The sequence below is a fragment of the Camellia sinensis genome, chromosome 14 (genome assembly GCF_055761805.1).
Source record: "Camellia sinensis isolate YWXY chromosome 14, ASM5576180v1, whole genome shotgun sequence".
NCBI classification, from domain to species: domain Eukaryota; kingdom Viridiplantae; phylum Streptophyta; class Magnoliopsida; order Ericales; family Theaceae; genus Camellia; species Camellia sinensis.
In genome coordinates, this window is record NC_138974.1 from 27,701,408 (window position 1) to 27,724,259 (window position 22,852).

Sequence of the window (22,852 nt, forward strand, 5' to 3'; positions counted from 1 at the left end):
CTTTGCGGGATCAAAGCGGAAAAATTCATTTTTCAGAAAAATAACTCTAGCTTGCCCTCAATGGTTCTAGCCATTTGCTCGGCTCTAAGTCCATGGATTCTCTAAGAGCCCCAATCATCTATCGAGCCAATGGCCCTATTACATCTTGGGCCAGTGGAGCGGCCACATTGTTTTGTCTAACTCCCTCTTCTTGGAGAGGAATTTCTTCTTAGGCCGAAATACCTTGACCACCTCGACAAGGCTTACCACAGCCTCTTCCATGCCTACACATCCTATATAAAAATTTAAAATATGATTAAGCTCACAATTCACACACTCACACGGTACCTCATGTGTCAAGCATGAGCCTATAGACGTATCTATTTCACATATGACAAACCACATAAGCACATAGTCACATAGAGTACATACAGATCACCCTCCTAAGATATTTATTCGTCCCACTGCGCTCAAGGACTTCCAAAGAGAAAAAACATTGATCAAGTGCATTTCCAAAAGGATTTCAATGAATGCAATAGGCTTGAGTTGTATCCTAGAAACTTAACCACATACCCACATAGTCACATAAACACATAAGGCATACAAGGTAAACTAATGTCCCTTCTTAGCATGATAAACCTACTGGGGCAAAAGTCACAGCCCACGAGCTCAAGATATTCAAACCTGATTAGCTCTGATACTAAGTTGTAACACGCTGAAAATTTAAAACAAAATAGATACCAATTCATGATTAATGTCACTAATTTAAAAAAAAATGTTTTTCCTTAGAATTCCTTTAAAACCCAAAAGATCAATTTAGTACAAAATGCTCTCTTTGTCATTGAACTATAGTCAAAATATTAGAATTTCTAGTTCAACTATAGTTAAAGTAATGTCATCGTAGTTCAAGAAATTAGAGATTTTCAAACAAAATGCCCTAAGGGCTTACAAACATCAAGGCAAAGGCGTTGGTACAACAAAAAAATTGGACACTCGGTCCCAAAACAATTAAGTTCAGAGCTTCCACATAATTCGCATCCATGAGCCTTCGTGCTTCATTCACAAAATCCAGCTCTTGATCATTGGGGTAGAGGCACATCACCAACTCCTGAAAATGTTAGATAGGGATGAACTATATGCCCTGTAGAGATAAATTTAACAAAGTATCTAACTGGTCGAAATTCATATGATCAAGCCATGACAAGATGATTACTTTTATTATGTTTGAACGAAAAATGAATAAATGCACCATTGTTCAAATTTAAACATTTCATTAACATTGGGGTGGTAAATACACCATGAAAATACACCATGAAATTCCTAGTAGGAGTCCCAATAATATATATATATATATATATATATTCATATCAAAAAATATTGTCACATTTGCTGGCTATTAAAACTGCAGGCGATGGGCACCTATAACACCCCGACTTTTATTACCCGGACAATGTTACATTTTTTCGTTTAAATCAATCCTCGTGCACATGTAATGAAATACAATACACACCAATAAGCGTTACGTCAACAATTACAAAATAAGAAAATATATAGAAGGGATTAACCCTTTTTACAACGTATTGGCATTCCGCCTGCATTTAAAAGGCCCCATGGCCAGCAATTAACAGACTTCAAGTCTCAAGCAACTCTTCACTCCATATCTAAAAAATGATTAGCAATGTAGGATGAACACAAAGGTCCAGTAGGAATCCCAATAATCCTAAACAATAGCAACATATAGATAGGTATGATCATGAATGATCCACTTATATATATATATATATAGGAAATGTGACATTTCTACTTCAAAATATACTTAGATAAATACAATTTTCCAAAAGATCTTCTTTAACATAACAAGAAACAAAGACCACTTCTTATCTTTCAAAATTTTTCATTTGCATTTAAAGAAATCTCAACCGTTCATCACATTACCACGATCTCCTAAGATCAATCTAAACAATATACTTGTCTGACATTCCAACTCATTACGGCTACAAGGACAATTACTATATATTATGGCCTTAAGCACAAGTGTAAAATGAACATTCCGCATCAACACGCATTACCATATTTTACCGGTCACAAGCACGAAAAGTCAATAATGCATCCATTCTCATCATAACACAAGTATGAAGATACACTACGCATAATTAACACATAACAGACTACGGCTTTGTCAAGCCATAACCACCACAACCCACTTTACTAGGCGCGAGCCAGAGGGAAGAGGAAGCCATTTCAAAGCACCAAACTTTACCGATCCTCGAGCCGGAGGGAAGATGAACTCGTTCACACTTTACCAGGTGCGAACTGGTGGGGAGAGGAACTCATGTCAAAGCGCCAAACTTTACCGGGCACAAATCCGGAGGAGAGAGGAACCCATATCAATGCGCACTTTCATTCAACTCAACAATTGGCACATTATTCCAAATTTCACAAATTATTCAACAACGTCAATACCATCCTCTACCGATGGCCAAGGACACAGCCTTATAAGCTACAGGTACCAAGTCCATGAATTCAATTTCATTCTCTTGATTTAGATTTTATCAACATTTATACGTTACATAATTTTCATCTTTCAACTCCAATTAATTCAACTTCCAATTCACATTATTTTCAAAATTCATAATTAAAGTCTCTTCCATCACTACCATCCCATCTTTATAATTCAATTCAAAATATTCAAATTTGGTTCAACAAGTAATAATTTGTCAAGAATACAATTATTCAGTTGTTTTAAACAAAAATCGGCAGCTCCTCTTACTTTTAATTTCACAAAAGTATATAAATGTTTTATTGATTTTCAAAATTTATTTTCCCTTCTCCAAACTCCCAATACCCACAACAATCCGTCACATGTTTCTCATTAATTATCAAAACTCAACTAGTAAGTTATTTTCATAATCCAACACATATGTAACACAAATTAATCCCATTTCTCAAAAAAATAAATAACCAAAGGATTTAGGGCTTTTCATCACAACCCTCATAGATGAGATTAACCAATCCACAAATATTTCGATACACATAACATTTACCAATATCCTTTTTATTTATCCGAAATTTTGATTTTTTGACAATAATTACAACTTAACAATTATAAAACCATAAATAATAACTAACACAAATTAAATTCATGACAACTTTATTTATTGTTTTACATACCCATTTTCACATTTTTAATACACAATACCTTATGTGATTCAAATAAAATCAAATCACCAATTTTCTCCTCTTTCTCATAATCCATAAACAATTAATTAGAGTTTTTTACTCTAATCCTTTTAAACATATTCCTCAAATATTACAATCTCATATATTCATAACAAAACACTAGATTTAACTCTAGATCATAAAATCCTAACCCTCAACACATGCTTTTCAAAAGTATCCAACAAATCAAGTTTTTAATGCAATAAAAACTACTACTTGTCTATCTATAACGAGGTATTGAAAAGGAGTAAAGAAATCCATACCTCAAAGAGAGAAGAGAAGAAAACTCTAAAAATCAACTTTGTTGGAATTTGATCTCCATCGGTCAAAACGTAGCCCTTGAGATACTCGTTATTTTTGTATAAGGAACAAGTATCAAAATGTCGCTTGATCTTTGTAAATCAAAGAAAATGTGAAATTTGGTAAGCGAGTGAATGAGAGAGAGATATAGAGAGAGAGAGAGAGAGAGATGATAAATTGTCAAAAAGACAGAGTGGGATATGATTTGAGTGAAAAGAGCACAAAAATTGATGTTTAGGCGCACAAAAATCACTCGTGTGGATTTTAAAACTGCTCGTGCGGATCAACTTAGGGAAAAATGGCTTTCTCATGAAATCCGCTGGTGCGGAATTCAAATTTTCGCTCTTGTGGATTTGACCATACAACTTTTGCTGGGTGACTTCAAACAAACATATCTCCCTCGTTCGAAACCGAAATATAGTCATTTTTGTGTTTAAATAGAAGCCCCAGAAATAAGCTTTCCAATGGTTCTAGCCTCAGATCAATATTCAAAATGTGGAGAAAGAAAGAGGAAAAAGAGTGAACACTACTTAAAATAAATATTTGAATCTGGCATTAAAGTCTAATCTTGCCCGACCAACAAGTTAAATTATCAATCAAGGTTCCAAACAATGAAGATGAGGTCCCAATAACTAAAAGGTTAAATGCAACCCATGACTTTTCAAAAGTTCAAAAAAAAAAAAAAAAAAAACAAAAAATTGTAACTATAAGATAACGGTAACCACTTAACATAAACAAGTCGAGTTTAAGACTTGGGACACTACAACACCCAAAATACAATTATTTTCCCACTTTTGCAGGCTCATCGTATGGCCGCACCAGTGGGCATCCAAAAATATTTTCCTACATTCGTCCAAAAATAAGCTCAAGACAAGGCGATTGGGCACCTAGACTCTCCATGTAGTACCACTACCATACACAATACGTTTCCAAAATCCGACTTGAGTACCCAGATTCATACGATATTTACTCCTTTTTTGATATTTGCTAAACTTCCATGAGATCATAGGCTTACGAAATAAAACGATAATGCACATGATGCGTGAATTTGAAATTCCCAATTTAATTAAAGTTCATCCAATTCATAAGTAAAATAGAACAAAACAATAAACAAAAAGGGATTTTTGTTTTGAATTTCTCAATTCAACAAGCTCCAACATTTCTCCAATGCAATACTTATTTCCGAAATAATCCAAAATTTCATATCTCAACACATTTGTATCAATCATTCACCAAATTTCAAGATTCAAGGACCAATTGAACCAAACATCTTTCATAGATCAAATTTAAAACTAGGGTTTGGAGAGGTTGGGGGCTTTTACCTCTTTATGCTTCAGGAAATAAATACTCAACATCAATATCCATAATCAACAAGGAAATACTCATAACCTTTTAAAATAATAATAATAATAATAATAATAATAATAATAATAGGTAAAAGCCTCTTTTTAAGCATCAAAACTCATTTTATATACAAAAATTACCTCATGTAACACTAAAGCTAAGAAAATACCACATATTCATCTCAAATCAAAGAGATGCTAAGTTAAAAGTAACCATACCTCAATGATGAGAGCAAAAAGAGCAAGACCCAAGGAAAAATCCACCCAAAAATGCAATCAAAACAGTAGAGGTGATGATCTCCACATGGGCTTCACCTTTCTCAAGAGATCCAGGCTTGATTCTTAGTGAGAATAGAGATTTTTAGAGAGAGAAAGTTGGGGTTTTCGGAGCTTAGGAGAGGAAAAGAAAAAACCAAAAATAAACTTTTTAACTTGGCTAACTCACGTAGGACCACTCGAGCGGTGGACTCAAGTCCTCAGCAATTCAGGCCTGCAACTCAAGATACTGGACTCCCTTTTTCATTGCTTGAGCGGTCCTCCTGGAATTAGATTGTCACAGATAAATATATTTGATGAGTTGTTCGAGTTGGTGGTCGGAGATGAAGGGTGACAGATGTGGTGACTGATAGTGATGTTTGGCCGAAGGTGTCTATTGGAGTTAGTGTTTGGATGTCGTCGAAGGTCACAAGATGGTTGGAAGGTCACTCAAAGGTGGCCGAAAATTACAATGATGACCGTGTAATCTGCTGAAGAGTTGCCAAAGGTTGGTCGGAGCTCTTCAACCACCAGTGGTGGTTGGTGGCCAGTGGGTAGTGGCCAGAGGTGGTGGGTGAAAGAAGAAAGTGAAATTTTGTTTTGAAAACAAGTGTAAGTACATTTTTTGTATTTTCAAAAATTTTGAAATTAATTTTAACTTTTTGAAAATGAAAATAATATACCAAACAAGTTTTTATTTACAATTTTAAAAAAATAATAATAATAAAAACAAAAACAAAAATGTTAACAAACGACTCCTTAATTGTCAAAATATATGAGTTATGCTGTTTTGGTCTTCAAAATCATACATTTAACTATTACTTTAATTGAATTTATTGACGGAGTTGGATTGAAGGATCAAATTACAACATATAATATAGATTGAGATCTAAATTGGCACAATTTAAACATTAGAAACCAAAATGATATAAATCTCATAATTTGAAACTAAAAATCCCTAATTTTTTTTTAAAAAAAATTCTGATTCTCAATTAAATGTCCTATATGCACTTATATGTAATTACCCATAAATTAGTTTGGAACCCTTTTCCCACAAATTGCAATGAGGTCATTTTGGCTTTTTCCTTGATGGATTGTTTCGGAAAACAGAAATACTAGGAACACAAAAAATAATAACAAAAAAGGTAAATTAAAAATAAAAAACAAATATGTAGTCGAAATTTAATATTTATATCCTTTACTTGGTCGGTAATTGCCTAGTAAGGGTGTAATTTTAGCTCAGCCCGGCTCATGTTGGGCCTTGCGAGCTCCCGCCAAAAATCGGTTGAGCCGAGCCAGCCCACAGGCCAGAAAATAGGCCTAGGCCCAGGGGTATTCGGGCTTTGGGCGGGCCAATGGGCCGAGCCTCGGGCCGGGCCACTGGGCCTGGGCTTGGGTTCAGGCTTTGGGCGGGCCTAAACAATTTTTTTTTTAATTTTTTTATTTTTCCACTAAAATTTTATTATTTGCCATTAAAAATAATACTGGGTCTTGGGCGGACCGGGCATCGGGCCAGACTTTTAAGTGGGCCGATGGGCCGGGCTGGGCGTCAAAACGATAGCCCAAGCTCAGGCCCAAGGCCTCGGGTTGGGCTTGGGCCTCGGTCTAAATGGTCGGGCCCACGGGTCACAATTCATTTTTATACTCCTATTACCCAGTGTGTGGTTCGTAAGCCCATGTTCTACACCTGAAATGAATTTGAATTACATATTTATTTTCTTTATATTTTTTGTGAATAATTTCAATTTAGAAAATGAGTTTGAATTAGAGGTGTAACTTGGCCGGTTCAATCTGAGCTCAACCAAAATTTGTTGAAAAATGCTATAGGTCCTAAATTTTCTACGAAATACATGATCAAATGTCTCACATGGCAAAATTGCAAACCCATGTGAGACATTTGATCATGTAATTCGTAAAAAATTTAGTATTCCTAGCATTACCTAAATTTTTTAAGGCATGGGGTAAAATATTTTTAAATTTGGTACGGGTTTAGATAAAAATTTAAAAATTGGAATTAAATTTGGACAGGTTTAGGCAAAAATATCAAACAATTCGAGTAATCCGAAACCCGAATAATATATATATTTTAAATATACTTATAAATTATTAGCCATTAAATGATATCAAAGTAATTTAGATAGTTAGATCATATTGAACATATATTATACACACAAGTAACATAATACAAAATTTTAGTTATTTATTTTTTTCTCGCTCATAAATTATAAAGATTATCATAACGACATCTCTTTTATATTAAATAAATTATTTTTTTGATATTATTAATGATTTTATAAAAAACAATTATAACTAGCCTAATTTTAACAAATTGATTAGCTTGGTTGCACTAAAAAAAAAAAATTTATGTGTAATTCACATAACTCAAACAATTCAAATTTAACTTGGATCAAATTTAAACAAATAATCTCAAATTACAATTTAAATTTGAACAAACTTAAACAACTCTCAAAATAACTTAAATTGAAATTTGGACAACCCATTCAAATTGCGCCCCTAGTTTGAACTCCGCTCAAGTACATTCCATGATCATCACGTGGCTACCATTTACTGTATACAAAACTACAAAGTATATAAATTATAATATTCAAATCCACTAAGAAACGGTTCCCACCGCAGATCTAACCAAGTTTTAGAAATCAAAAATAATTTTATTAGATTTTTCTTTTTTGGGAACTAATTTTATTAGATTGATCACAACCATCCATTTAATGAGTCCAGATCCTCTAAGTTACAAGTCATGCTAAAGTATTTTTTTTGTGTGGGAAAAGTTTTTCTCCAGGCCCTATCGGATTGGAAGATGATGTTAGCCTTCCGTGGACCCATTATAAAGTCCGCATCGATAATCTGAATTATTCAACATATAGAGCTCGTCAAATATTTCATTCTTATAAAAAAATTATGTTGATATTCGATCAACATAATTTTTTAAACAATTTGAATCATCGATACAGGCTCCATAATAGACCTACAGAAGCCCAATACCCTCCTATTGAGTTTTTCAACCGGAGAGAGTCTTTTCCTTTTTGTATGATATTGATCCTTTTTTAGGAAAATCATATAATACTTGTTAGTTAAAATGCCTAGTGTGATTCACTTTTTTCAATTCCAATGCACTAGGCATATGATTAGGCATTTTGCCTCAACTCATATTCACTAGCTACATGTAGCTAGCCTTCAACGCTAGGCAAAATGTATTCAATCATTAGGATCATTTCCCTCCATCTTTGTTGTTGACGTGGCATTCTATAAAATTAATAGTATTTGGATAAATAGCTAAAATAAAGAGCATGGTTGGAGTAAAAACATAAAACAGTCGATAGGCAAAATAAAATATATACTTTATAGTAATATTTAGATAGGTAAAATGCCTACTATCGTTGGAGATGCTCTTATCGAATGTTTGGAGTTTTTTTTATTAATTTCTTTTTTTAAACTTGTAAATTCTACTGAGCTAGACAGATTGAAATAGTAAAAAAAAATTAAATTAAATTACAATCTAGAATGGACAAAAAATAAAAAGTCAAAAAAATTAGTTTTTTCTAGCTTCTTTTTAGTTTTAAATTTTTTAAATTTTTTTTACTTTTTAAATTCATTTACACAAGATGAAATAGAAATTTTAAAACGATAACTAGAGAAAAAAAAATATAAAAATAAAAAATGGTTTTTTTAACTGTATGCCAAACACCCCCTTAAAACTATTGTACTTTCATTTTTTGTAAAATTAAATCTCAATAATTCAAAAATCACTGTAAAATAATTATATTAAAAAAAACACTTTAAAAGATCTGAGTTCACTTTTAATAGGCCTGTCCTTGATGATAATACTAATAATAATAATAATAAAATGCATATACACCTCAGGTGTAGACCTTCTCTTTCGGAAGCTAATAGTAAATGATTTGTCAAATCATATATATAAAAAGATTAGATTATTTATTAAATGGATGTATTGTTTTGTTTACTGTTTTTTATTATAATACTTGCAATTGTTGCCTCTACATAAAAAGGATTGTCAAAATTAAAATTGATAAAACCCTACTTAAGATTGAGAATGTCACAAGAAAAACTACGTAAATTAGCTATACTTTTAATTGAAATGAATTTGTAAGAAAAACTTAAGAAAAAATATTTGATTAGTAATTTTGCATATTAAAAAACTAATGAAATATATTTTAAATTTAAAAATCCTCTAACACATTAATTTCTTTTTTTTTTTTTTTTCTTCAAAAGATTCATTTTGAATCATCGATTTAGGTCTCAAAGTTAGTGTGTTAACTTTAATGTTATTAATGCATTATTGAAATATAAGAAAACATTTCAAATTTAATCACTAAAATATTATCGTTCAATTAGTATCGACATAGTTTAAGCGACATAGTTTGAGGTTTCTTCTTCTTCTTCTTCTTTTAGTTTTTATATTTTTTAAAATAGTTTTAGTTACATTTTATTTTAGGAAGAGGCTTGTCTCCAACACGGTTTCAAGATTATTTTCGTTTGGCATATGAGGTTGGAGCTAAAATAATCACAAAAACACAAAATAGGTTAAAAAGTTAATAAGATAAAATATAATATCCAAACCATAAATATTTTACTTTTTTCTCACAAAAGTCAAAAAAGTCAAAAAACTCATTCCAAACGAGACTTTTTAACTCAAGCTAAAATAGCCAAAAAACTAATCCACTTTCCAAGCTTTGTTTTATTTTATTATTAGAATTTTTTACATGATGCCTTAATGTTATATATAAAAAAAATAGTACTAATTTCAATAATAAAATTTAAAATACTGTTTGAGTAATTTGCAACTATCTCAACAAAATTAAAATTTGTTGAAAGAAAAAAATTATTTGATAGCACTTTTTTGTTTTGTTTTTAAAAAATTAATATGAATTGAAATTAAAAAATGTATCTATTAATTATTGTATTCTTTGATATTTTTGAGGAATCAAATAAGACTACTTGTGTTTTTTTGCATTAATAATAATAATAATAATAGGAATATAACTAATTAATTTTTTCATCTGCAGGTAAATACACAAAATCCTTAAGTCATCTGATTGCATAGAAATTAAGGGTGAGATGTGTGGTCATGTTCATGCTACGTAATATGTTGGTTGCGTGTTGTGTTGGGTTATTTCATATTGAAAAAATGATCAATTTTAATTGTTAATTTTGTGTACATTATGTTTAAAAAATTGTCTCTCACTTTGGAAAATCTAGCGTGCACCCAAAAAAAATGCGCATTATTAAAAAAAAAAAATTGTAATAAAAGTTAAGAATTGTAATTTATATTATGAAATTTTATTAAAACAATTATGAAAGGCATATCATATACACCTTTTTAAGATGCACATAGTAGCCTCTCTCTAAAATAAACCTCTGCCGTTTTATAGCATAATAGTCTTGGCTACCCATTTAGCACAACAGTGATTTGAAACATATTAATATTTGACTAATTTGATATATTTTAAGTGGAAAAATACTATTTACACACAAAAGTTATACAAAAAAACATCACAAGAATGATGTGACAGTATTTTTTTTATATTTTATATTTTTTTTGTAAATACAAGTCATCTTTTTTTATTTTAAAATGAAAGGTATCTATTAAGTTACATCATTATGTATAAAAATTTTGTGTGATTCTTTTATATGTATGTCATTACTCTTTTTAATTACATCAGACTGGACAATTATAATTTATCAGTACACATCTTATACAAATCTAACAATCACCACAAAGGATTAATATAAACAACTCAATACAACTCTCATAATGAATGAAAAATAATCAATCTTTTCTTTTGGCAAGAATTAACCCTCTACATAGGAGTGTACAAAAGTGGTCAACTAAATTAACTCAGTTAGTTTATTAATTTAGAGCATGTTTGTTTGGACAGGTTGGATAAGGGAAGATTGTAATCTATTAGACTATTAATCTTGGGATACATTGTCCCCGTATGGACCCGATTTGTTTCCTATGTTTGTTTAGTCATGGGATTAGATATTTGGATTGGACTATTTTTAGTGAATCAAATATTTAGTTGGGTGGATTAGATAAAGATAAATGTTCAAAACACTAATTTATCCTTATAATTTATAATTTTTATTTAATATATAATTTTAAATTAACAACGCTAAAAAAATAACTTTAGTTAATATATAAATTTAATTTTTTAACACTAAAAAAATTAATTTATAAGGCCATAATTTTTAATTTATTATTTTTAATTAAATTTAATTTATAATTTATAATTTATATTTTTTATTTAATATATAATTTTAAATTAATAACACTAAAAAAATAATTTATAAATGTTCAAAAGATCAATTTACCCTTTTTCCAATTGTTTATTAAGTAATAACATGAGCGTAAAATGGACATTTCACACATTAGTCCCATGAGATACCAATCCTATGAAAATAATCCCTCCCTAAGATACAATAATCCCTTATATGAGGGACCAATAATCCAGAGAGACTATTAATCCGAAGCAAAAAAATTGAATCAAACAACGGACTATTAGCCCGAATGGACTAATAGTCCAATCCCATGACCCAATTCTTCAAAACAAAAACCACCTTAGAGTTTATAAGGGAAATTAAGAAAAAATGTTATATAAACTAACAATTCTTACTAACTGATGTGTTATTTAAAATTAATTTATTTCAATAATATAATAAATATCACATTAGTAAGTAAAAGGATATTATTGAATATTAATTTTTTATATTAAGATTAGTTTTAATGTTTCATGAGATTAATGAATATTTTAATTACACTTCTAGAAAGAAAATGAACTTAGAGATTTTCAAAACATTGGCCACTTTAGGATTCCACAAAGTGGAGATAAATGTGCTATCTACTTTTGGATGTTTCCTTAACCTCCTTGTCCCTTTGTCTTGATACTAATATCAGTTTTGTGAGGTATTTGGCTTTGCAAAGAAAACAAAACTAGGGTTTGGAAGTACTTGTTACAAATTTCTTGTAATTCCCACACTTGCCCCCACTAAGAAACAAAAATGAGGGCATGGTTTGGCTTTGTTGGGGCATGTTTGGACTCTAGCTAAGTTTGGGGAATATTAAAGTCTTTAGCCAACCCTGATTCCCCATCCACCTTAGGTCAAGACAAAAAAAAAACACAAGAAAAAGTTTTTAGAGAGGGAATAACAAAGTTTTTAGAGAGAGAAAAAGATAAATAAAAAAGTTATTTTTAGAGAGAGAGAGAGAGAGAGTGCAAGGCACAATTACTGTAATCGAACTGTATATCAAATCGGTGAAGGTTACTGTTGATGATTTATTATTCCTATTTTAAAATAATAGTATTTTTTGAGAATTTTAATTTTTTTAATAGTACAATTATTACATTTTAAAATATTAATTTTTTAAAATTACCCTTTGATGGTATATTTAAAAAATATATATCAATTGTCATGATTGTACTTTTTATGTTATTAATGAATTTAAAAGAAGAGAAAAATAGCAAATTCATCATTAATTTTTAAAAAGTGACAAATATTTTAAGACAATAAAAAATGAAATAAGTGACTAATATTTTGAGGCGGAAGGAGTAATTCAATTAATCCGAATCACTTATTATAAAGATATTATTTTATATATTTTTAAATATTTTTATTTCATTTATATATAAAAATTTTCGTGAATATTAAATTTTTTGGAACAATGACAAAATCACAAATAAGTTGAGAGGGATTGTAAAGCCGAGCTTGATTTAGTTTGTTTATTTTTTTCATATGGAATGAATAAAATTGTTTTTCTAAAACTAAAAGTCATATTTCCAACCACTATTTTGAAAATCAAACTAGGGTAGGACGGTGGAATTAGTTGAATGGTCAATTAATTTTAATTCTCGTTCAAATTAACTTTTAGAATTGTTTTTTTTTTTAAATTCATTTATTTTGTTAAAAACATTTAAAATTGTGGTTGGACAGATTGACTCATGAGTTCTAGTCACGATTCAATAGTTCGAACTGGTTGAAAATTATGTCCTATTATTTTCTTTCACACACACACATAATGTATATATATATATATATATATATTGATTAAAAACTTCCTCTTTTATTTTGGGAAGAATTTTATTCGGAGCTTCAATATAGATTATAATGTCTCTTTATGAAAAAAGAACACAGAAATTCCATTTGTAGTTATATGAATCAAATTGATTGAAGAAGATTTGAAATTTTAATTTTTTTCCAGAAATAAAAAATGCTGCATTCAATCAAACAATCAAATTGTTTAGAGAAGGTATTGAAAATTTAGAAATCAAAATTAGTGACCCATTTAACTATATATGATACGATACGATTTTTTTAGTTTATTTTGGGAAGATGGTTAAAAGCCATCTTCTAACTTTTAACTCATTTTGAGTCATATTATCTCTCATATATTTTTATATGAATTTTTGGAAAAAGACAAAAAAAAATCAAAAAGTCGGTTTTTAATCATCTTCTCAAAATATCACAAGAAAAGCACAATTAAGAAATCTAGGAGGTTGGACCTCAAGGTCACATGTTCAATTCTCCTCTCTTTTGGGCCAATCTCCTGGGCGAAGCATAGTTGGTTAGGAGATTGGACCTCAAGTTGTCTAATCAGCACTTGGTGTGGGTTCAATACTCCATCGCTAAGCGGAGCTTGTCTTGAGAGGTCGGGGCAAGTTCCCAGGTTATAGTCTCCCGACTAACAGGACACCCTAGTAATCTCTGTAAGGGGCGCTGCCTTGAACCTGCGGGAGGGCAGAGAGGATTTTCCTATAACAACAACAAAAAAATAAAATAAAATAAAATCTAGGTTTTTAGATAAGCTTTCTTGTAATTTTAATACCTATATTTTATTTATGTATATTTTTAAATATATTTATAAGGTAATTATAAAATCAATTCGATGCTGATTGACCTAACAATTAAATCAATGATACTTGATTCAATTATTTTTTTAGTTTACTCAACAGTTTTAGTTTTAAAACATTGGTCCCAAAAAAGTAATTCTTATATTGTTTTGTTATATTTATCTTACAAAAAAGTAAACGCTTTATTTTCAAATCATTCCTACAAATTTTTTTTTTTGAAGAACAATATAAATATAATTATTTGATTGATTTGTTTTTTTCATAATTGATGTTCACATAAAAACTTACAAAATAAATAATTTAAATTATTAAAATTAGATTCATGGTTAGTCCCATGGATCCGACTAGACAATTTAATCCACATTTGTAGATTGAAGAGGTCTCTACTTTTTAAAGTAAAAGTTGATAGTACTAGTTGCAATTAATTCCTCTCTAAGAAACCTAATTGCCCTCTCCTTTATTTTTTTTTGTGCTGTTTCTATCATCATACTAGTCATTACCGTTCATTTTTTCTCCATCATCGGCTTCTCACTGAGGAAGCTTTCAGATTTGATTTATAACTGAGATCTGATACTGTTAAACGCATTGTTATATGTTAGGCGATCACCTTAGATTCAAAATGTTTTATTATGTAATGCAGAGGCGGGAATCAAGGTACCAAAGTTACTAGTTGTGATGATGAACGGATTGTGAAGGTAATTGGTATTGTTTGCTTGGTAGTGATCAATTTTTCTTTTTTTTTTTGTTGCAATATCTCTCTATGTAAATATTTCCTCCTTTAATGGAGGTTTTTTACTCCTTACATAGGAGGTTTATTTTTCTCCCTATGTGGAGACTTGTATCCTCCTTGTGTTGAGATTCTCTTTATCCTTTTTGGAATTTATTTTGTACTATGATATATTTTATTGGATGATTTGTTGGATGTGCAATATCATAACTCTTATACTTTTTATAAAAAAAAAAAAAAAACAAAGAAAGAAAGAAAGAATAATACTCATTTCTTAACTTTAAGATAATTGATTTTTATTCAAATAAATAGGATGATGGGAGCAGGAGTGGGGGTTAATTTTATAATTAAAAAAATGACTATACCAATAAAAATAATACTAATAATATGATATATTACAAATAATAATTTATAAGCGATAAAATTAAATATTCCATCCATCCCAAAATATTAGTTCCTTATTTCATTTTTTGTTGTTTCAAAATATTAATTCATTTTCACAAATCAAGGAATAAAATAATATAAATTTATCATTTTACTCTTCTTTTAATTCATTAATAACACAAAAGTACAATTATGACAATTGATATTTCTAAAAAAAATACCATAAAATAGTAATTTTGAAAAATTAATATTTTAAAATATAATAATTGTACTACAAAAAAAAGTTAGATTTTCCAAAAATAACTGTTATTTTGGAACGGAAGGTGCATGTAAAATAATAAATAAGAAGTGAAAACAAATATAAAATATAATATTTTAGTAAGGGTACATTATATCGTTGGTCATTTTAGTTTGAGCAAAATTTTATTTTGATTACCGTAATTTTAATTTGAACGATTTAAACCCAAGACTTTTAATTTTATTATAACGTAATCTTTCCGTCATCTGTTACTAGCATTTTGAACGAAAGAAAAAAAAAAAAAAAAAATCACCTTCAAACCTAAATGAATTAAAGTGGTATTTAAAATAAATTATAAGAACTACTGGTGCAATTTATTCATTACACAAGTGATTCTTATAGTTTGTTTTGAACTTTATTTTAGTTTCTCTAATTTTGCGTGTGATCTTTTTCATTTTAAATTCAAATTGTAAGTGACAGATGGACTATAGCGAAACAAAATTAAAAGTATGAGGCTAATTGTTTAAATTGAAAGTATGAGTACTAAAAGCCAATTTGGGAAGTTAGTTTTTTCAGTGACTTTTGACTAAAATATATGGCAAAAAAGTCAATATTTAAAAACAACTATGACTTTTTATATTAAAATAGAATAATGTTAGGAATTATGAAAAAAATATCATGAAATGTATCATGAAAATTTTTCATCATTTGATTAATATGTGGCGTTTTATTATATGTATAATCCAAAGATGGAGAATTTTTCATAATTATCTTCATGATATTTTTTTCATGATATCTAATATTACTCATAAAAATATGTAAAAGAATAAAGTGAATAAAAATAATTTTTTTAAATTTTTATATAAATTAATTATTTTAATCTTTTAAATAACTTTTAAATTAAAATAATCACGCACCATGACATAAAAATATTTCACTTAAAAATTTACCTTATTCCCTATTCATGATAAAACCCATTCCAGAAGTTAAACCGAACCGGCACAGTATCCGATTAGCGGTTGAACATGTTGAAGCTGTCGGTCCGATCCGCTTCAGCAGAGACAGAGAGAGAGAGAGAGAGAGAGGGCTCTCTTTCTCACAAATTCCATATTCTCTCTGAAAGGAGAAGGACACCAAAGCAGTAACGACAAAAACCGACCCCCCACGCATTGTCGACAACGTTTCCATGAAGAACAGCCTCCTCCTCATTCGTACCTTATTATTATACCTTTAATTGAACAACAGCATACTGCTCTCTCTCTCTCTCAAAATCGAAAGAAAAACCCATAAAGCTCTGAACAGCAAGCCTTCTGACACAGAGAGATCAGAGAAGCAACTCGGTGAATTTTCTTGGGGCTTCAATTGGGTTTTTGATCAATTGAAAAACCCAGTAAGGGATTTCTGGTTCTTGCTTTGGTTGGTGAGTTCTTCTCGGTGACGATTCTTTAGCTAGTTCTGTTACTGTTTGTCTGTTCTCTCTGTTTTCATGCTTTTGATGATTTGTTTGTGAATCTGATCTGAAATATTGAGGTGTTTGATAATACCCAATTGAACTTGGCATTTCTAGTAACTGAATTTAATTTGGATGTTATCACTAGTTGCTGAAGAATCAAACCCTTTCTCTGTTAGACCTTACTTCACATCTCTGCCTCTATAATCTGATGATTTTCTGATTATAAGTGACCTTTTTTTGGCAAAACCCAGTCTATGAATTGTCCTTATTTTCTTCACCTCTTTTGAAAACTCTAAAAAGAATTATAACCATATTCTCATATTGTGATTTCTTGCAAATTTGGTTGTTGCATAAAGAGTTTGATACTCCATAGAATACCTTAACTGTGTTCACATTTGTTTAGTTCTTGTTAATTCAGTCTCAATCTGTGTCTTGTTTGAAATTTCCTGTTTTTGTTTTTTTGTTTTTTTCCCAATTCTCCTAGATTGTCATACCAATGTTTCAAGATGATGGGTCGTCTTCTATAACTTCAACGCCTCTTCAAGCCTTTCCCATTATGTCTCTTTCCCCTGGCTTTGGATCAGCATACCCGTGGCTCAAAGAGCTCAAATCCGAGGACCGAGGCCTGTATTTGATCCATCTGTTGCTGGCTTCTGCAAATCATGTTGCTACAGGCAGCCTTGAAAATGCTAATATCACCCTTGACCAAATTTCTCAACTTGCCTCTCCCGAAGGTGATACAATGCAACGCATAGCCGCCTACTTCACTGAGGCACTCGCTGAACGGATTCTCAAAGGTTGGCCCGGTCTTTACAAGGCCCTCCATTCTACTAGAATCTCTTTGGTATCAGAAGAAATTCTCGTCAGAAAATTGTTTTTTGAGTTGTTTCCCTTCTTAAAAGTGGCTTTTGTGATCACAAACCAAGCTATTATTGAAGCCATGGAAGGGGAGAAGATGGTTCATATAATTGATCTAAATGCAGCAGAACCTGCACAGTGGGGTGCACTTATTAAAGACTTGAGTGCTCGTCCTGAAGGCCCACCCCATTTGAGAATTACGGGGGTTCATCAACAAAAAGAAGTCTTGGAGCAAATGGCTCATATATTGACTGAAGAAGCTGATAGGTTGGATATTCCATTTCAGTTCAATCAAGTAGTTAGCAAAGTAGAGGATCTTGATATTGAAAAACTACGTGTTAAAACCGGGGAGGCCCTAGCGATTAGCTCAGTTCTTCAACTGCATACGCTTTTGGCTAATAATGATGAACTCAGAAAAAAATCCGCAATGACACCGAATAATGCAAATGGAGTTAACTTGCAAAGAACCTTGCAAATGAACCAACGCACTTTAGGTGAGTTGCTTGAGAAAGATTTGGTTAATGGGTATAGTCCAACAAGTCATGACTCGGCTTCTTCGTCGCCACTATCTTTAAACACTTCAGCAAGGATGGATAGCTTCCTTAATGCCTTATGGGGTTTGTCACCGAAGGTCATGGTGGTAACAGAGCAAGATTCAAACCATAATGGATCGACTCTCATGGAGAGGCTACTGGAAGCATTGTACTTCTACGCAGCATTATTTGATTGTTTGGAATCTACTTTGCCAAAAACATCATTGGAGAGACTGAAGGTGGAGAAGATGCTATTTGGGGAGGAAATTAAAGACATCATAACAAGCGAGGGAGCCGAAAGGAAGAAAAGACATGAAAAGCTTGAAAAGTGGATTCAAAGGCTTGAGTTAGCCGGTTTTGGGAGTGTACCTTTGAGCTATTATGCTATGTTGCAAGCAAGGAGGTTGCTGCAGAGTTATAGTTGTGATGGGTATAGAATCAAAGAAGAGAATGGCTGTGTGGTGGTTTGCTGGCAAGATCGATCTCTTTTCTCAGTATCGGCTTGGCGGTGTAGGAGGTAGATCGTTGCTTATTTACAGTGTAATGTTTTCATTTTTTCTTTTCTTTTTGTTTTCTGTGTATGAAGAATTTTGTTCCTTTGGTAGTGCGTACTGTTTGGTTGGTTTTATGACCGTCTCTTGTGCTTACCTACACTACACCTCACAGTAGTGATTTCTTTTCATTTTATTTCTTAACTCAAGCTGTTTGTTCTTCGTGGATAACTTGTGATAAAACCATTCAATTTCTTTTTTTAATTGATTAGAATGACTGCTGCAATTTCATCAGTTCTAAGATCAATATTTGGTTATAGAATATTCTCTCGTAGGACCTTGTTCAAACTCATGCTTTCATTGTTTCCTTGTAATAAGTATCTCTAATATATGAAGGATCTCTAATACATGAAAGATCTTTTGAGTTTGAGAATCTGAAGTGTTAAGGTGATATTGTCTGAAGTTACTTTGGATATAGTATTTTGCATTGGTCTAATCCCTTATAGCTTGTTTTCTGTGATCATGATGTTTTATGTCATGATCATAAAGCATGTTACTTTAGTTTTTCTTAAAACACATTATTGCATGCTTCATCTATACCATATATTCAGCTTATAGTCCTTTTTAGTCTCGATCTTGGTCTCCGCTGTAGGAAGTGTACAAATTGTCTTGTCCCTGCCCCTTGAGGTGTAAAAAAAAGGGATAATAAGACCCACTTTATGAATAAAATCACAAGTTAATCAAAGGCGGGATAACAAGAAGGTGAGGCCCTTCTTGTTTTCATCTATTCATTGCACGTTGCTTGCAGTAACCTTCTAGCCCAAAGTAAACCATTTTTTACGTTTTCTTAATATTTGTGTTAACTTACTTCGAACCTCAGTTTCAGTGAACCCCCCATCTACTCTTCTAAAGGAGTATTACTCGGCCCTCAAATTAGGGTGGTGGAGGGGGAAATGTGGTCTGTCAAGGTGGCCGGTTGTCTTCAGTGTTCACATAGGGGGGGTGGTGTTATGGAAAAGGAAAACCATTAGGAAAGGGTGAGCAGATTTCTTGTAGTTCACGAGTCTTGGGGTGGAGATTGGGCCGAGGGCAAGGTTTTGGTATGAGATATTGCGTTAAATGAGGTTGTGTTCTAGGACCTGTTTGGTATTGATGCGGAGAAAGGATTATTTACTGAGGATAACTTGTGCTTTTATGGAAGTTGTATGGTGTGTGGGTTAGTTGGCATTAGTGTGTGGGAACTTTAAATTGTTATATGTTTTTGTATGGTTTTCATTTGAAAAATTCATCTATAAAAATCAATTCTCCTTGCAAAACCATAGATGTTTAGCTTGGATGATGATGCCAAGTTGATCTTGAGTAACCCACAACTTGACAATTTTAGCATTTGAAGGGTATAAAAATGGTTCTTCCCCCATTCTTCCCTCTTTTAGGTGTAGCTACATTTGGGATAACTTTGACAGTGGACAACCCTAGTGAGAAGAGGCAAAATGTTTCCTAACAGATGCAGCTTTTGCAACAATGCTTACCTGGAAATGACCTCGTGTTTAACTCCCGCTAGCGACACCTTGACTTACCTGGGTTTATTGGGGTGATTCCAAAGTGGTACTACATAGGAGAGGGGTTCTTCATCATAAACATAAACATTTTTAATGTTTCCTATAAATAAAAATAATAATAAACTATAAACATTATCAAATGGTAACAAAACACAACAGATTTTGATATTGTCCAGATGTAGATGCATAAATTGAAGCAATTGATGTTCATCTCTTTGTTTATTTGGTTGTGAGGAAGGCCTTTTACTTTTCATCAGATACTGATGTTGACTTCTTTGGTGGTATATGTACTTGTTATGTGCATGATGGGTTAGATTGATTGGAAAAAAAAAACTAAAAATCCAGTTTCCATTTTGTTTTCCCATGGTGTAATCCCTGTGTGCCAAGTGTAAGCTTGGGCCATGTTTGTTTGGGTGGACATGAGTTTGGGATTGGACTAATAGTCCAATAAAATTATTAATCCGATGTTTGGTTAAACAATTGAAGTACGAACTAATTATTTTAAACTTGACTATTAGTTAAGATAGGAAACATAATCCAACGGATTCGTAGTCCTAAGACTATTAGTCATGGGAATGCTAATCCAGTCTACCCAAACAAACATAGAGAGAATAGAATTGACACCACACCACCATCACAACCACCAACTAGCAAACAACAAAATAAATAAATAAATAAATAATCCTAAACTCATTATTTTGTAAACAATAAAATTTTACTTTATTAATTTGGACAATAACATTTTCCGTGTTTTAGTTTAGCATTTAAACAGTAACATTGAATTAATAATGTTGATAGAATTTTTTTTACTGTTTTCTCTATTGAACATACTCAAACAATTTCTTTGTTTGAAATCTTAATCTCATTATTCAAACTGAAAACAAATAAATAAAATAAAATCTTTGAATTTAAATAAATTTTCAACCGGTGAGAGATTGTCACAGATCTAAATCTCCAGCCACAATATTCAAGCAAATTGGCGTTGGAAACATCAGTAGGCGAGCATCTTGTTTGAATATTGAATTTGTATATAAATTTGTAGAGGTAAAATAAAAAGAAAGAGAATTATGAAAAACACGCGCATATATATATATATATATATATATCTTATATTTTATTTATATTTTCTTTCTCTTTTTTTTTTTCCCCCTCTACAAAATCTTCTCAAACACATGATTCAAATACAATCTCTATCTTAAAATGTTTAAACACATGATTTTGTTGCCTTTTAATTATTTAATGATCCAAAACCGTGAATTATAAAAACTTTTTCCATGTGTTGATTAATTCCCTCCAAAAATTGGAACTCATTTAGGGTTATTTTTTTCAAGATGAAATGGATATTTTGTCAGAATGTCAAGGAAATCTTATCCTATCACCTTTCATGAAATTGGAATTTCATGTTTCTAAACTATTTAAAAATTAAAAAAAGAGAGGGGCGTTTAATGGCAAGCAAGATTTTGTTAACAACGCCCTAAAACCATTTATCAACAAGTTTAAAATGATTATTATACATTATTTATTTATTTTAAATTTGTAACCAAGTATGTATAACTATTTTATTTATGTTAATCAATATTTCTTTTTATAATAAGTAAAGGAAAATTTTATGGTACACACTCCTTTCCGATTATGACTTTTATGGTCTTTGTTTATCACTTATTGTTGTGTTAGTTATAACTTATTTTGATGTTAGTTATGATATGATTTTAGTTATGATTCAAAATTTTTTTTTATTATACTTTAAGTGGTGCTTGGTTATAAATCATTTTTTCTTTTAGTTATGACTTCTATATGATTGAATTAGATATTTGTAATAATCGAACACACAAATGTCATAACTTGCATATGACACACCGTTTGAGGATGTGTACCATAGCATTGCCCTAAATTATATCATTTTACATTTGCATCTAGTTCCACATTACTCCAAATGCTTGAATGACATTAATATGGGTAGGAGGTGCTCGCGGATCAGGTTGGGTTGAGTGGTTTCCTATCAACCATTCATTCAAATTTAAGCGGATTGAAAAAAATCAATTCATATATGTTCACTTGATTAACGGATGCGAATTGAGTGGGTCATATAAGTTGGCAGGTGGATGAGAATCGGTTTGGGGGTTGGACTTTACTATTTTAAGCCTTTTTCATATCATTTTCTACTAGTTCTTTACCATTTTGGACATTATTTGGTTCCAAAATTTGTTATTCTTTATTTTTTTTATAATAAAAAGGAAGGTTTAACTTTCATATTTCATAAATATAATTACTAGTTAATACATTTTTTTTTTTTTTTTTAAACAAACGAAACATAACAGCATAACTTCATAACATCATTTTTTAGAATGATAACAAACAAACAAAAATAACAAACAAATTGTCATGTTTTAAAATAAACAAAAAGACAATTGTTATTAGTTCTTTACTATTTTGGACCTTATTTGGTTCCAAAATTTGTTATTCTTTATTTTTTTATAATAAAAAGGAAGGTTTAACTTTCATATTTCAAAAATATAATTACTAGTTAATAATTTTTTTTTTTTTTTTTTAAACAAACGAAACATAACAGCATAACTTCATAACATCATTTTTTAGAATGATAACAAACAAACAAAAATAACAAAC

General features: G+C 30.9%; 1 protein-coding gene across 2 annotated transcripts; it reads left to right on the forward strand.

Annotated features, from left to right (window-relative positions):
• The first annotated feature begins 16,329 nt into the window (after positions 1 to 16,329).
• LOC114294282 (scarecrow-like protein 3) lies at positions 16,330 to 18,962 on the forward strand. 2 transcript variants are annotated; one of them, XM_028238404.2, is made up of 2 exons: positions 16,330 to 16,753; positions 17,271 to 18,962. In XM_028238404.2, the coding sequence occupies exon 2, from the start codon at positions 17,283 to 17,285 to the stop codon at positions 18,696 to 18,698; it is 1,416 nt and encodes a 471-aa protein (XP_028094205.1). In that variant the 5' UTR covers positions 16,330 to 16,753; positions 17,271 to 17,282; the 3' UTR covers positions 18,699 to 18,962. The 2 variants fall into 2 exon arrangements, with proteins under 2 accessions (XP_028094205.1, XP_028094206.1); XM_028238405.2 differs by having other exon boundaries at positions 16,397 to 16,767.
• Positions 18,963 to 22,852: the final 3,890 nt, after the last annotated feature.

What these genes read in the sequence shown, in the direction of transcription:
- LOC114294282 (XM_028238404.2), top strand. Translation starts at nt 17,283, where the DNA reads ATGTTTCAAGATGATGGGTCGTCTTCTATAACTTCAACGCCTCTTCAA.